This window comes from Lolium rigidum, chromosome 3, assembly GCF_022539505.1.
Source record: "Lolium rigidum isolate FL_2022 chromosome 3, APGP_CSIRO_Lrig_0.1, whole genome shotgun sequence".
NCBI classification, from domain to species: Eukaryota; Viridiplantae; Streptophyta; class Magnoliopsida; order Poales; family Poaceae; genus Lolium; species Lolium rigidum.
Genome location: NC_061510.1, coordinates 325,851,628 through 325,868,825, shown reverse-complemented (window position 1 = coordinate 325,868,825; position 17,198 = coordinate 325,851,628). Strand labels below are relative to the sequence as shown.

General features: G+C 45.4%; 1 protein-coding gene across 1 annotated transcript; it reads right to left on the bottom strand.

The window, feature by feature from the left end:
* Positions 1-12,763: 12,763 nt before the first annotated feature.
* LOC124703843 (ubiquitin-conjugating enzyme 15) lies at positions 12,764-16,943 on the bottom strand. The gene is made up of 6 exons (XM_047236083.1): positions 16,832-16,943; positions 16,575-16,678; positions 16,103-16,205; positions 15,946-16,009; positions 13,162-13,250; positions 12,764-13,091 (listed from the first exon to the last, which is right to left on the bottom strand). The coding sequence occupies exons 1-6, from the start codon at positions 16,859-16,861 to the stop codon at positions 12,996-12,998; spliced, it is 486 nt and encodes a 161-aa protein (XP_047092039.1). The 5' UTR covers positions 16,862-16,943; the 3' UTR covers positions 12,764-12,995.
* Positions 16,944-17,198: the final 255 nt, after the last annotated feature.

The following is a 17,198-nucleotide window of genomic DNA, read 5'->3' as shown; positions in this document are numbered from 1 at the left end:
CTCCCATGTAGTTCTCCATTCGCGCACCATTATTTAGGATCTCTCCAGTACATAATGTGCGGAGCTTTATTTGTTTATTTTATATTTTTTGGGGTTGGGCACACAGTTGCCTTGCTCTTTTTGCAATATTAAGGACTTAGCATATTATTCTTGCTAGTCACGGAATGAAATCATGAAAAGACAATAAACGATTCAATACTTCCTCATGAGCTAAAACAAAAACACAAAATAGGTAATAATGTTTGAAGGTTTAAAGGTAGCACACAAGTAATTCACTTTGGAGTGGCGGTGAAATAGCACATATAGGTATGGATGGTGGAAACAATTGGCACTTTGATTTTTGGTGGTTGGATGCACGAGTAGAGCTCATACTCAGTACAGACGAATGCTAGCAAAAGACTGGGAGCGACCAACTAAGAGAGCAATAATGGCCATAATCATGCATAGCGACAAAACATTATTAATCAAAGCATAAAGTGATATTACAAGTCAAAAAATAAATGATCATAGAGGCTTTAGGTGACTGGTTTTTAGTCATAACATGATGTAAACATGTGCCAAGTCAACCCAATAAAGTATCAAAGGAGAATACCACAATATTATGCTTTTTACGATGGAAACAAAACATGATTCTTTCGATGGCACATTATGCACTCTCAGCTATTTGAGACAAGTCATGCTACAACAATAACTACTAAGCATATGATAATAATAACACCCAACATGACATGCCAAAGTACATGCCACAGTCTAGACAAGCTTCCTTTTGCATCACTATAAAGATGAACATTTTACTCGTCCCTAACACCAATCAACTTATTTGAAACAACTCTCATAGATAATAATCAGTAAAGACCAGATAGATAATCATAACTTAACAAATAAAACTAACAAGCTCTGAAATAAATATGAGTGGAAAAAACAGAGCTAAACGCAGTACTAGCAAAAGAGAACACTCGCACAACAATAAGATTGAAAACTAGAGTGTTCTATGCAATGAAAACGGAGTGTGTCTCTCTCCCACACAACAATGCTAGGATCCAACAATATGATACAGCTAAAAAAACAAAAGAAAACTAAATAACAAAAATAAAGACGCTCCAAGAACAACACATAGCATATGAAGAAATAAACATATAGGCGTCTGGAAAGATGACCTGATGCTTTGTTGATGAAGAAGGGGATGCCTTGGGCATCCCCAAGCTTTGACGGTTGTACCTCTTGGATATTTCTTGTGGTGACACGGGCATTCCCAAGTTTGAGATTTTGTCCATACTTGATTTTATCGCATCATTCTTCTCTCCCTACACTTGAAAACTTTCTTCATACAAAACTTCACACAATTCTCATTATCAACATTAGTGCAATCAAAATAACAAATCCACTTCGGTTAAGTTCTAACATATATCAAACATTCATTAAAACATTAGCTATTGTAGCAACTTCTTCAAAAAGCTCTCTCTCTTAAAAGAACTAAAAAAGAAAGAGATTAAGAGGCAAATGCAAATAGTGGCAGAAATCTGTCAAAACAGAAGAGCTGATAAAGATCGATTTTTTTAAAAAAAATCTTCTGTTGCTCAAATCGAAAAGTGCAAAACTAACGAAAGTTAGATAATAACCTGGGTCATATTCTAAAAAACTTGCAGCTCAGAATTACGTTCTGTCTGGGAATACGAATTTTTTTGGTGACAGCACAGAATCTGTTTCAGGACAGCAACTTCCCCAAATCCTACTTTCTTCCTATTAGAGGCTATTATTGGCACAGAAACGAAATAAAAATGACAAGGAGAGGTCATTAAAGAGGTAATAACTTCCAAGACTCAACAAAAGAAAAATTAAAGAAATAAAACATGGGTTATCTCCCAAGAGTGTTTTTCTTTACCGCCTTTCAGCTAGGCACAGTAGTTTAAGAAGATGCTCACATAAGAAATATGAATTGAAGTAAAAGAGAACATCAAGAAGAAAATATAAAAAAAATTAAGTCTAACCCACTTCCTATGCATAGGAATCTTGTATACAAATAAGGGATTTCTAGTTTCGTGCCCCTGGTTCGTTAGTTGTACTCAGTTTTCCCCAGCCTCTTAACTTTTCCTCAGTTTTCCCCTCCCTCTAGTTTGAAACCCCTTCCAGAGGCTCGGACGGGAGGGTTGCCGTACTGTTCGAGAGGCCTTCGTTACCGGTGACGGCTAGGGAGCCGCGGTGGTTTTGACTTGACCGTTGCTTTCGAAATGTGTTGACTATTGAGCTGGAAGAGGCTGACCCAAAGCTTTCCCCTCCGTCCGAGGCCCGGAGGAGCTCACACACCGCCCCTCCGCCGCCACGCCATCCTGCCCACCTACCTTATGGCGTCGTCCGCCGCCGAGCCGGCCCCGCCCCCACCACCACCCCGGGCTCCGCCTCCACCGGATCCGGATCTACCCTCGTCCTCTTTGTAATTCCGTACGGTGCGCGAGACTATTCCCGCCAGCCGTGGAGAAGATTGGGAATCGGAGGGATCTAACGCATGGATTCCATGCGGGTAAGCATCGTCTGCCTATCCCATGTGAATTAACGGTAGGCAGTTTTTGAGCGCCAATCGTTGTTGCTCAACTAAGCTGCGTTGCTTTTCGAATAGGATGGATCCAGCGGCTGGCTTTTCGGTGGTGGTTAGGCTGGATTCTAGCTTTACGCGTGATTCTAAACGCTGTAAGACCGGGTTTAACTTCACTGCGGTGGTTGCAACCACCATCTCGTTAACGGATTTCAAAGCTAACATCTAAGATAACTACACCTGGAGCTCTCTCGATGCAGTTCATTTCGAATATTTCAACGGCTCGGAGGGAAGATTTGTTCCACTAATTTCCGAAGACGATGCGGGATTTCTTTTTGCTTTGAATGCTTCTTTCCGGTTCGGTAAAATTCGTATCCATGTGGACGGGGGCCGGGCATCATCGCAGTGTCTGGGGCATCATCGGTGGTCGGGCATCATGTCTCTCTCTTGCTGCTTGCCTCTGCTAATAGTGTGCGCCGTGGCGCTCCTTGTAGGTCCACGAGCAGCACCATACGTCCCCGGTGCTAGTGGTAGCCGGATCGTTCGTACGGTCGATGTGGAGGACGATGCGGACATTGAGGATCAGCCTCCTCAAGATGATGAGGATGAGTTGATGTTTCCTGAATTGGTAGATCGATGCGATAGCGAGGCAATGGAGGATCAATACATGGAAGATATGGCTTTTGGTGCCGGATTTGATGACAACGATGATGAAGAGAAGAATGAGAATGATGACAGCCTCGTTTTAGCCGATTACGAAGGTGAAGACTTGCCAACAATTGAGTGGAACAGGGAGAAACCCCGGCTTGTAGAAGGCACAGTGTTTCAAACGATGATGGACTGCCGTAATGCAATTACTACATATCACATTCTCACTAAGAATAATTTCGAGGTTATTAAAAGTGAGCCGAGTAGGTTCACAATTAAATGCCCATACCCAAGGTGTAGGTTTAGGCTGCATGCATCCACAATGCACGAAGCGGCTTGGTTCGGGTACTACGCCAACCGGTTGTGTATTTAGATCACGGTGTAAAATTTGTTATCTATTACCGACATCCCTTATCATTATGTTTCGGATAAAGAAGAATAATGAGATCCATAGGTGTCCACCTCTAGGGGAGAGCCAGAGCTGAAAACAAAGCTAGCGAAGACTAGGTGGTTGGCAGATGTAATCCTAGATTGGCTGAGAGAAGATCCTTCACTTGGTCCAACAGCACTCGTAAAAAAGGTGGTTGAGAAGTATAAAATGAAGGTACCTTACATGAGAATGTTCTATGCAAAGGAAATGGCTCTTGACAAGATCAATGGTCCATGGAATGAAAGCTTTCGGTTGCTTTACACTTTCAAAGCTGAAGTGGAGATGGCTAGTCCGAGCGAGTGTTGTAGCGATAGACAAGCATACGGTCCCCTACAAATTGAAAAGCGGGAACGTAATGCACAAGGAATGTTTCAGAAGGGCTTTTGTTTGTTTCAAAGCTTGCTTGGAAAGGCTTTTTGGACGGTTGCGAGGCCTTATTTGGCCGTGGATGCATCGGCTCTTCATGGCGAGGTTTAAAGGACAGCTAGTTGCTGCTACTGCGGTTGATGGACATAATTGGATGTTCCCTGTTGCTTATGGGGTTTTGGAGGTTGAGTCACGGGAAAGTTGGACTTGGTTTCGCAGAATTTGCGCGACCTTATAGGTCATCCAACGGGACTTGTTATCCACACGGACGCTTGCAAAGGTTTGGAGGCTGCGGTAGAAGCGAGTATTCCCTGGAGTGGAGCATAGGGAATGTATGCGACACTTGGTACGAAATTTTACAAAGAAATTCAAGGGTAAAGTTTTCTACTGACAACCTATGGCCAGCTTCATACACATGCAGCTCTAGGAAGCATCTGTTTCATTTGGATGTGTTGTATAAACAAAAACACTGGGGTGAAGGAGTACTTGGATGAACATCATGGTAGGGTGTGGTCAAGAAGCCAATTCAATGAAATTTGCAAGGTAGACTATGTAACAAGTAACCTTGCGGAGAGTTTCAATTCAAAGGTCAAGTCATTGAAAGGGCTTATGCTTGTGGCAAATATTTGATAAGATTAGGCGGATGATCATGATAAAGATCGATCGCGTCAAAGAATTGCATCCACAAATTATGTTGGCCATCTCATGCTCCCGTCTTTGATTAAGTCTTTGCATGCCAGGGCAAAACAATTGAGGATGCGGTGCGTCGGAAAAGGAATGGAGGCTGAGGTAACCTACAGCGACAAAGAAAACGGGCGGTGGAGGTATCCGAGTGAGTTTGGTTGATAGGACATGCCATTGTAGGGGATGGCGGATCCGTGGGATACCACTGCATACACGCATTGTTTTTCATGAGTGTTATAGGGGGTGAAGATGGTGAAGTTGATCGGTATGTGTCGAGTACTTCTCTGTTGCCAAATTTAGGGCTGCATATGCTATGAATGTTCCTACCTTGTTGGGAAAAGACCAATGGATGAAAGTCGATCCGGGCTTCAAAGCTGTACTCTCCGGTATTGACTAGACCGGCGAGGTAGGCCGAGGAAGAATAGGATCGAGCTAGTGCAGAGGGTGGTGCACCGATTCGAAAACGTAAGTGCAAACGTTGTGGAATCCCTGGACACATTGCTAGGCTTTGTAAAAATGGAGTTGACCCAGCTTTTGGAATGGAAGATCGGGCGGGAGCGAGAAAATGCGAGAGGAGAATGAAGCGAGCAATTCAACTTGAGATTGAAGCGGCGGTTCAACATGATGTGATTGAAGCGGCAAATGCGAGAGGAGATTGAAGCGACAGTTCAACATGAGGAGATTGAAGCGGCAAATGCGAGAGGAGATTGAAGCGAGCAGTTCAACATGAGGAGATTGAACCGATGGATCGAGAGCGGGGGAACAGATGGATGTAGAGCTGCTTGAACCATTGGATGGAGAGCGAGAGGGAAAAGATGGATATAGAATGGCTTCAACCGATGAGTCTAGAGGAGAGGGAACGAGTATAGTCGAGAATGCCACGAAAGTGGTAAGGCCATGATACAAGCTAACTTCGAAGAGTGCATGGCGGAAGAAAAAGCACAAGCTTTGCGGAAGAAGAAGAACAAGAAAGAGGGCAAAAGGAAGGTAGACACCGGTAATATCCCTGTTAGGGTTACCGGAGTAAGGTGGTGGCTCGGCGAGTCACACCAGGAGCAAGAGAAAGATTTTATTCCGAACAACTAATTTGAATTTGTATGAACAATTTGTATTGGGGTTCCCTTTGTATTGGCGATCCCTTTGTGTTGAACAATTTGTATTGGGGATGCCTTTGTGTTGAACAATTTGAATTTGTATGAACAATTTGTATTGTGGTTCCATTTGTATTGGGGATCCCTTTGTGTTGAACAATTTGAATTTGTATGAACAATTTGTATGCCACATTTAAGCCACATTTATCATTTTAGGGTTTTAGGGTTTTAGGGTTTTAGGGTTTTAGGGTTCAATTCAAAATAATTCAAAACATGGTGGAACCTTCCCATGGAGCCTTATTATGTTACCTACAACCTAGAGAAATAATAATGGAAAAGGAAATATAGAGATATGAAGTTTTTATGCCAAAAGCTTCAAAACCACTTCCTAGTCCATGAGCTACTAGATATGAAGATGCGGGGCTTTACTGCTCAATACACCTCCCAAATACCCACTATGCTTACAAACTTTGTCCAAATGAGTCCAAATTCGTCACACTTGTGTATCTTTGAGTTGCAAACAATATCTAGTCGGCCAAAATGTAATATATTGTTCAAATAACACAATTTTACAATTTTTATGCCAAAAGCTTCAATTTCCCTTAGTCCGTTTATTATTTGGGTGCCCCTGTTTTACTTAGTGTTACTCAGTTTTCCCCCTCCGGGCCCACTTGTGTTACTCAGTCATACTCAGTTTTGCCCTTCCGATAAACATTTCCTCACTTTTCCCCCTCTTAGTTCTACTCACTGGCTGATCTCTGATTGGTCGAGATGTATGTCACACGGATCTTGGTTAGTTGAATGCTCAACGAACGGTTGCACCGTTCGATCATTTATGATCGGACGGCCTGTATCTCTCTCTCTACCATGATGGACGCATACGGAGACAAGAGCAGAGCACATACCTACCAACCCCGGCGATCGCATATTCCGGTCGCATCCTCCTCTCTCGTATTTCCTCTCTTACTACGGCGGTCGCGGCGGCGCGGATCTAACCGTGCGTGCGGCGGGCGTGCGGCGGCGCAGATCTAACCGTGCGTGGCGGCGGCGCGGATCTAACCGTGCGTGCGGCGGCGCGGATCTAACCGTGCGTGCGGCGGCGTGCGGCGGCGCGGATCTAACCGTGCGTGCGTCGGCGTGCGGCGGCGCGGATCTAACCGTGCGTGCGGCGGCGTGCATCTAACCGTGCGTGCGCCGTGGATCTAAGAGTGCCGGTGAGGATCTAACCGTCGAGAAATAGTTGAAATGTCTCTCTCTGTCTCACTTTCGATTCTATTCTCAGATCTGTTGAATGATGAAGAACACCAAGACGGCGGCCGTGCCGACAGTGGTCGTCGATGCCACGAACATTGAAGCCATCGCCTACAACATCGCTTCGACGGCGCAGACCCAGCCTTCAATGTCGGAGCCTGTTGATGTCTCACTTCCGGTGCTGAGAGTGCGAATCGATGCCAAGACGATTGAAGCCATCGTCTACAACCGCGCGCTGCAAAGCCGCCGATCCAGCCCTCCGCAGATCCGTCGCTGATGAAGAACACCAAGACAGCGGCGGTTCCGAGCACTGGTCATCGATGCCACGAACATTGAAGCCATCGCCGATAACATCGCTTCAACGTTTGATGGCGCGGATGACCACCCCTCGACCGCCCGTCGTCCCGGCCTTTCTTGCCCATCGCTGCGCGACCGTGTTCGACGCCGCAAATTGGGATAAATTATTATAAATTTGTATTTTTCAATTTCCAAATGGGATAAAATTGTTCGAACTACTACCTCCGTCTCAAAAAAAGCTTCTTCACGTTCTTGATGTGTCCATGTACATCCGTATGTATGATTTGAATTCTATCCCAACTTGATTGGGAAGATATTGATATGTATTCGATCCGGAGGCTGGTACATGCTTTCACTTTTGGGATCCCTTGCTAAAATTATCGTGCACATTACTTAGCACAAGTAGGAAATTGTACACCGAAATACAGTGCTTAGAGCCACAACAAAATACAGTGTTTAGAGCCATCTACTGAATAACAATTGTATACTAAATCGTCTACCAGAACCACATAACTGCTAGGACAGGGATGACACCTAATAAAACTGCACAGATGAATCTACTTTTCTCCTCTCCCATCACTTTTAGTTCATGTTCTAGATTTTCTACCACTTGATCAAATACGGCAAGATCTGTCTCAACTCTCAACTTCTCCTTGCGAATAAGCTCTGAATTCTTCTTTTCTTCATCCCCAATACGCTTCAGCTCGAATATCATCAAGTTTTTACGGGCCAATTCATCACCTAAATTGGCCACCTTCTCCTCCAAATCCATCCTCTGGCTACACCACTGGGTTGATTCATCTTGGTATGCAATGTACCATGGATCATCGGCTTGCACGGCTAACTTGTAACAATAATGGAAAAAAGAACAACTGAAATCACCCCAACAGGCCATGGCGGAACTTCAAATTCAACGGTAGTACAGAGAGCTGAAGCTATATACCTGCACTTCCGACGAGGTAGGAGAAGTAGAACATGGCCACGACATGATCGAATCCCCACCCTCGCCGGTGTACCCGCTACGACGAGACATTGAGGACTATTTCGTACCTGCAAACTCCAATAAATTACGGGAACCGAATCGATTAGGGGGCGGGGGAGGCAGAAGCGGAGGTCTACCAATTGGTGCGCGGAACAAATCCCGGTCGTCGTGGGCGGCGGATCTGCTTGCGGCGGACTTTCCTGCGGTGGGTACAATGCGTGCGGACGAAACAAGTGCTGGAGCCATGGTTGACGTGCGGCGCCGCGAGTTCGTCCGACGCCGCCGGGGACGAGCCGGCGGCGCGACGAGGCGCCGGCGCGCCGCCGGCGATGGCTGCTCCGTCCGACGGTGGGGAACGAGCTGCCGGCGGTTCTCCGGTCTAGCTTAAGAATAATTAATTAGCGAACTTGTTGCTTCTCTCTATGATATTCTCTAAAGACATATATCGGAGCGGCAAGATATGATTTTTTCTCTCTAAATAAATAGACGACCCCACTTGGTCATTGGCTGCGGCAGCCCACGGAGCGGCAATATATGAGTTTCTCTAAATAAATAGACGACCCCACTGGTCATTGGCTGCGGCAGCCTACGGAGCGGCAATATATGTCTTTTCCTGAAAAATGAGACGACCCCACTGGTCATTGGCTGCGGAGGCCCCACGGAGCGGCAATATATGAGTTTCCCTAAATAAATAGACGACCCCACTGGTCATTGGCTGCGGCAGCCCACGGAAGCGGCAATATATGTCTTTTATCGAAAAATATACGACCCCACTGGTCATTGGCTGCGGCAGCTCTATAGAGCGGCCCCATTTGTCATTGGCAGCACCGCGTATAAAATCATGAAATAAAACGGCCCACACGTCGGCGATAGATGGATGGCTGCTCCGACGTGTCTCCCGACCCTACCCGTCGGCACGAGACGGTCGGGGAGGAGCTGCCCCTGTGCGGCCCCACCCGGTCGGACTAACGGTCAAGGCCTTCGACACGGCGGCTACCGGCCGTTCCAGCACTTGTGCGTGTTTCAAACTAGAGGAGGGGAAAACTGAGGAAAAACTAAGGGACTGGGGAAAACTGAGTACAACTAACGAACCAGGGGCACGAAACTAGAAATCCCTACAAATAAATCCACAAAGAACAAAGTGACAAGCATAGGAAGATAAAACAAGAGTAACTTCAAAACTTTCAACATATAGAGAGGTGTTTTAGTACCATGAAAACTTCTACAACCATATTTTCCTCTCTCATAATAATTTTCAGTAGCATCATGGATAAACTCAACAATATAACTATCACATAAAACATTCTTATCATGAGCCACATGCATAAAATAATTATTACTCCCCTCATAAACATAGTCATTCTTATTAATTGTAGTGGGAGAAAATTCAACAAAATATCTATCATTATTATTCTCATCACCATAATCATAAAATATAGGAGCCATATTGTAATCATAATTAATTTTCTCCTCAATAGTAGGTGACTGAAAATAACATAATCATTATTGTAATCATCATATATTGGAGGCATAGTATCATCATAACAAATTTCCTCCTCTAAAGCTGGGGAACTAAGAAGATCATTTTCATAAAAAATAGCTTCCCCAAGCTTAGACTTTTCCATAGCATTAGCAATAATGATGTTCAAAGAATTCATACCAATAACATTGTTATTATCATGCAAATAAAGTTCCTTAGGTTTTTAAATTTTCTCTTCAAACACCTCATGTCCTAACTCAAGATAAATACTATAAAGCTCTCTAATTTTTGTTTTGTATCCATTAATCCTAATTAGTGAAAATAAAAACAAGAAACAAAAATATATAATTGCAGAATCTAAAGGAAATAACTTCGAGCACTCACCAGCAACTAGAAAACTTAATAGCCAGAGGATGTGAGTACCTTTTACCTTACCTCCTCGACAACGGCGCCAGAAAAGAGCTTGATGTCTACGCACGCTTCTACTTTTGTAGACAGTGTTGGGCCTCCAAGCACAGAGGTTTGTACAACAACAGCAAGTTTTCCTTAAGTGGATCACCCAGGTTTATCGAACTCAGGGAGGTAGAGGTGAAATATATCCCTCTCAAGCAACCCTGCAATTACGATACAAGAAGTCTCTTGTGTCCCCAACCCAATACATTTGTTAGGTGTATAGGTGCACTAGTTCGGCGAAGAGATAGTGAAATACAAGTAATATGGATGATTGTAAGTTGTAATTGCAATCTGAAATAAAAATGGCAGCAAGCAAACATGTAGCAGAACTGGTTGTAAACGGTGTTTCAATGCTTGGAAATAAGGCCTAGGGATCATACTTTCACTAGTGGACACTCTCAACAATGATATCATAATTAAATACATAAATATTATCTCTTCACTATGATACTCTGAACCACTCTTTGGTTGGATAACAAACACAAATTCACTGCGTAGGGCTGCATAAGCACTCCTTAAAGTTCATATTCCCAATCTATGGACGCCCCACGCTATCACTTTGAGCATAGAAAGATGGTACTAACTAGACACCGCAATTCATAAGTATTTCTGTAAATTAAGCTTAAGATACAAACACGTTGTGCACACTATCACCTTCACACCGTGGGACAAGGTGTCCCCAAAGATCACATAATAAAACTGCTTGAGTAGCATAATAGTTGAAGAATAAGTGAATAACATCTACTTATTCAACTAGATTACAAAGATACTTTAGTCCCCCGAAACTTGTCTGCGACGGTGGCAGAGCTACGGAACTGTTCGTGGATGGAGGCTAGATGATTTAGGGTTTTCGCGTCGGGAGGCTTCTTATAGGCGGAAGAGCGAGGTCGGTGGGTGCCAGGGGTCCCCACACCACCCCATGGCATGGATAGGGCCTGGGCCGCTCCAAGGCATGGTGTGGCCCCTCTCTGGACCTCCTCCATCTTCGTCCCGGGAAAAATAGGAGGTTTGGCTTTTGTTTCGTTCAATTCCGAGAATATTTCCTGTACAACTTTCTGAAATACAAAACAACAGAAAACAGGAACTGGCACTGTGGCATCTTGTCAATAGGTTAGTTCCGGAAAATGAATAAAAGTGCCACGAAAGTGTAAACACAACATATAGAAAATTGGTAGAAATTGGTGTAAAACAAGCATGGAGCATGAAAAATTATAGATACGTTTGCAACGTATCACTCTTCAACACGACGAAAGATGCCATGAACCTCTAAATGCCGCAGTGCAGAATGATCACCTCCCACGAGCGGCAGCGCCACAACCTTGGCCCACAAATGAGCATGAGATTACTCAAGAGGCGGGTTGTGGAGATCACGAGAGGGAGAAATTGGCATGACCCGACGATACCTATAGTCCCACTCCCGATGGCATGGACAAAAGCAGCCAAGGCACCTTAGAGGATCATGAAAATCACGCACGAGATGATGTATCGCAAGGCACCAGAAGCATCTTCCTTGTGCCCACCGCTTGAAGGCAAGGTTGTGCGCGGAAATGGGTGGCCAGCGAGCATGCCCAACACGACACTCTTCCATGGACTCCCCGCTCTCCTCCATTGTCTCGCCCCCGGCATGGGCGATCGAGCTAGTCAAGCGGAAGACCCAAACATCATCGAAATATGAGCCAGGGGAAGTGGCCAACGGCCTTCGCCGGGCTAGCTCATCATCATCGTCATCAACGAAGCCACGGCGATCTAGGAGGGGCCGCCGAAGGGAGAGTATTGTTAGAGAATCATCAAAAGCCAATAAAATGACATAAAACTACCAAATTTGGGACGGTCTTATCACGTAAATACTTTTTTGGGGGAGGGGGTGTGGACACATTAATAACACTTTTGGGGCAGATTGTGTGACAGGTACCGGTGATTTTGCCAATTAGCCATCTTAAACCGTTTTCTGTCCATTCACGCCCACATGTCGGGCCTACATGACAAACCTAACAGATGGTTTAATTTTGCAAAAAAAACCTAAAAATTTATTATCTTCTCATACAGAAGTCCAACTCAATCCCCTGCATTCTCCCACAAGGTCAACGCCACCCTGAGGGACCATGGACTTTGGGGGGGAATGCCTCGGTAACGGTTTCCTGCTGTTGCGTGTGGCCGCCCCACTTTGCGGCGATGACATGGTTGCTCTTGACCCAACGCATCCATGGAGGAGGTACCATCAGTGGACAACTTCCAGGAAATAAAATCCTGGCCGGTTGGCTGCAGCTGGACTTCCGAATCTTGACCTAGAGCCAGCCCAATTCAGAGAGGAAATTGGCATCAGCCTGCATCCTGCAATCGGTGGTTATCCTCCCATTTGAACTAAAATTTTGGGGAAGTCACTGGCACTGTACATGTTATATTCTGGGCTTCTTTTTAACTATAATTACTACAAAGTTACATGAGCAAATTATCTCAAAGATCTTCATCCACAGACCGAATAAATTACGGCAGAGGAAGATTGGGGAATCCATCAAATACGGCTCAGCCTACTCTGTTGAGTAAACAGACGAGATGCAAGCTTGATTACTTCATATATCAAAGGGATAATACGGAGTAGTTCATAAGTACGGAAAATGATACAGGTGCACTTTCATGTACAAAACCACTTGGGCATGTTAGTTTGCCATCAAATAGATGGCTTGGAATATTTGCCTAAATAATCCTTCATGAAAGATGAACGCCATACTATGGTGGGCTCATGTGTAAGAACTGCTGCCGGGAGAAGCCACAGTTGGAACTCATCACACTTTGTCATCATGGAACCACCACCTGGTCTCCTTCGGAGACCTCCCGTTGCGGCAGTTCCTCACATAGCGGTCATTATCAGCCGGGCGTTCCTGCAACCAACATGTATTAGCTAGATGGTCATCAATGTGAATGGGAGAGGATGCAGAGGAGCTGTGTAACCTTCGCAGGTGAACTTGACAACATAGACAAGATGCTGATGCATACAGAACTGACTGTCATTGCTGGCGACCATGAGTCATACAATATATCTGCAGACAAGTGAACCAACAGAAACTGGTATTTCAGGGATTGTGGCACATCAAAATACACCATTTTCAGCTCGTTGAAATATGACAGCTGTTGAATAAAAGACACGTTGACAAATACATGAGAACCCACACTGGAAAGTGTATCATATTATTGTTGGTTATGTTCAAAGGATCCAACACAACCTTGAAGGCTTGAATAGGTTTCTAAATGATGCATACGAAGAAAAGGAATTCAAAAGCGAACTGATATAGCCTGCCATTACATTAAACAAGCTAAGTACAAAAGGGACTGGATGCACATCAAACCTCCAGATATCTATATCTATCTTAGAAAGACATGAATATAGTGAGCCATCTCAGCTTATTCTGTTTGATAAATTTAACATAGAAATATTATAATGTAAATTGGTCAAAGTTGAGCGGAATTATGTAAGCCAGGACTTGTAACACATGGAACGTATTAGTGCATTATATCAAGTGTGTTAAAAAGCAAAACTTATTTCAGAGAGAGAAAGAAACAAAACAACCGTAGTGACTATTGACATTTGGCAACATCAATTGTAATATATGCATACTTAACTTTCATGCTAGTCATGGTTAATCGAACTAGGTTCACAAGTGGACATAGTTTGATAATTTTGAAGAAAATATTTGTCCATTTGTGAGGCCCAATAAAATGGACAGGTTACATGGTTTGCCTATTAAGAGCATCTCCACTGGTGGCCCCCAAATACGCGCCGGCAGAGCCGTATGGGGTGGGGGGGGGCACTGCATCCTCTGTTTGGGGGTGTTGTTCCCACACCGGCTGCCCCGATAGGATTTTTTTAAGATAAACTAAACATTTACTTGTAGTTTCATTTTCATGTCATTCAGGATCGAGGAATGAATAATGTTTTAGGGCAAATCCGAGTAAAACATTATTCACTCCTCAATCTCGGATGACATGTGAAACCTGCTTCATCTCTAGCCTACTACCTACTGGACACCCAGCTCTATGGAGGTGGACGATCGACCGCTGCTCACTCCGATGCTCTCTGTGCTGCTCCGCCGTCGTCGATCCCCCGCTGCTCTCTCCGCCACAAACGTCAAGTAGGCCGCTCTATCCACAGCCGCCGCCTCCTGACGCAGCTGCTGCTCCAGCTCCTCCCGCCGCCGACGGTGCTCCACCTCCTGCCTGCCTCCATAGCCGCAATTGCATCTGCGCCAACTGCCGCCGCTCGTAGACTTCATCCTCACGCTGCCGCTGCTCCCACATCTCCCGCCGCAGCGCAAGCTGCTCCCACCCCTGCCGCCGGCGCACCTCCCAACGGCGCTGCCGCCCCGCCTCCATCATTTGCCGCTCGTCCACGGCAAATGCTTCTACGGTTGCAGCTAGTGCCGCCTCCTCCCACGCTTCGCACTCTGCAAGCTGTGGGTCCTCCTCCACGACTTCTATGGCCGCCTCTAGCGCCGCCTCCTCCCACGCATCCAACATGGGGGGTTTAGATTTTTTCACTACTGAAGTGAGAGGCGGGGAAGGACGGATAATATAGACCGGCGGCGAGGCGGGAAACTTTCCCGCCCGCCTGGCGTCGTGGCCTGCTACTTTTTCTATTGGGCTCGAAAAAGCGCCAGCGCTTTTTGGGGTGCGCCGGTGTGAGCCCATTTTCGATGCCGGCCCCCAAAATGCGATCGGGGGCGCCGGTGGAGATGCTCTAACACATGTTCTTTTAATCTCTTTTTGGGCTACATGTTCTTTTACTAAAATATGACATATCCTCAGGTATTGAGCTGTAATAACCATAAAATTAATTATTTCATCGAAGCAAGTCCAGCAAGCTCAGTGATACACTACTGTCTGATTCAGTTAATTAGTATCTTTGGTTTATGTTGGGATTAACATGGTAACATTGTACTGGACAATCAATTAGTGATGGTATTCATCCATTCCATAAAGGGGCACTACCAGGGTACTGGTCGAATGCAAAGCTATGAAGATGAAAACTGTACCATCATAATTCACAAGTAAAATTGCCAAGGCAATGAGCATCTGCATAGTGTAAGATGGTCACAATTTTATAGGATGTTTTTTCTGCATGCCCATATATATGAGGGTGTTGACAAAACTAGGGAAGACTGTAGTTACTATACTAGTTCTTGATCAATAAATTTCTTTTAGTTACTCGGCAGAAGAATCTTGAAAAAAAAAGTATAGTAGATTTCATCTATAGTCCATTGCCTAAAGGAAACTCATGTGTGCCCCTAATAAGCTCGAGTGCTAGGATATTTTTGCCTAGTAAAACTATATAGCTCCAGGTTAATTATTAATCCAAAGACTATATGAACAGACCCAACAACATGACATCAAGGTGAGTGTCCCATTCCCAACTAGGAACATAATGAGAAATTTGTCGAGCAACCTGTCAAAAAAGTAGCAGCTGTGTAGGTTAAGTGGCCAAGCTGGTTTAGAAAATCAAAACAATCTGACTAATCTGTTATCTTAAATCTGAGCCATAGCATACATTGCCTTGACGGAGGCACTTCTATGAACATGTTAGAATAAATACGATAAGAACGGCTTCAACACAAACAACACACACGAAAAAATCATGACAACACAAAGGTTAGGCAATGAACTTCCATATGCCAATCAAATGTGCAAAGCATCAACCATAAAACTAATCAAATATCAACAGGAAGTACACAGCAATTATACCTAGACAGATGTGCCCGTTGCTGTAAATATGCGGATGCATCGGCGCCGGATTCATGAAAATAACCTGCACCAGAAACACCCATCAGACCATACCAACCGAAGTCCGACGCACACGGTACGAACCAAAGAAAGTACTAGCACGAATAAGGCATCTCACCTGCGGAGCCTCCATGGGATAATGCTCCGGGAAGTCCACCTGCAGCTGGTACTTCTCGCCAGCATAGAGCGTCCCCTCCGCGCCGGACACCTCGATGACCCACCTTTTGTTTCGTCACCCAGCACGGTTTTCATATATGCTTTTTGTTTGGTGTAATAAAACAGATAACGGGAACGAAAAATGCAGAGAAGGTGAATTTGCTTGAAAACGGTGATAGATAAGGGCGATAAACTGCGAATCGCGCGCGAGAAGCTCACGGCTGCCGAGCCGAGCACGCGGAACCGGTCTCTGATTCGGCAGTGACAACTTGATCAGGGTGGAATTTATCACGCGGTTTGACCATATATGGATGGAGTATATACAATAATAATAACGAAGGCAGAAACAAAAAGCAAGCGGCTGAAGTATCGTCTACAACAAGATTGGATTGGTCGGGAAGGAAGCGGGGAGAGGGGCAGAAGGGGGCGGGTACCTCTGGAGGTTGTCGGAGACCTTGTAGTTGAAGCCGCCGGGAGGGCTGGCCTGCCACTCGGCGAGCTCCTTCTGGAGCCGATTGCAGGCGATCTTGCTCAGCATCTGCACACACGGACACGCCCGAGAAATATCAGCGTTAAGCACCAGCAGAAAGTCGGGCCGAATCGGGCGGCTGCTCCACGAGGGGGCGGCGAATCGGAGGGGGACTGGATCGGATGGTGATCGGGGAGATCGGAATGGGTTAGGGTTTGGTACCTTCCGGGAAGGGGAGGAGGAGCTCGTCATGGGGCGGGCGGTCGCCGAAGCCGAAGGGGAAAGGTGCAGGGGAATAGGATGGATACGTGGGGAGTGCGCGTTGGCGTATCGGTGCGGTGGGACGGGGATGCCGATGGAGGAGGAGAAGACGAGGCGAGACGAGGCGAGAGTCAAGTGGCCCTTTTCTTTTGAACTTCGATGCTGATTCTCTTCGTCTCCTGCAAATTGGTTTGTGTTTGTTTGGCGTGCCGACACACCGATTGAAATACCTTTGCTATCTGATACTAGAAAAGAGACAATTTTGAGTTTACCATTCTCGGTGAGGTCATTGTCATAAAAAAGGACAGAAAACTTTGGGTGAGATTTG

What these genes read in the sequence shown, in the direction of transcription:
- LOC124703843 (XM_047236083.1), bottom strand. Translation starts at nt 16,861, where the DNA reads ATGACGAGCTCCTCCTCCCCTTCCCGGAAG. An exon ending in ATCCCATGGAGGCTCCGCAG is followed by an intron (nt 16,010 to 16,102) that starts GTGAGATGCCTT and finishes TTTCTGGTGCAG; the next exon opens with GTTATTTTCATGAATCCGGC. An exon ending in TGTCAAGTTCACCTGCGAAG is followed by an intron (nt 13,092 to 13,161) that starts GTTACACAGCTC and finishes TGTTGGTTGCAG; the next exon opens with GAACGCCCGGCTGATAATGA.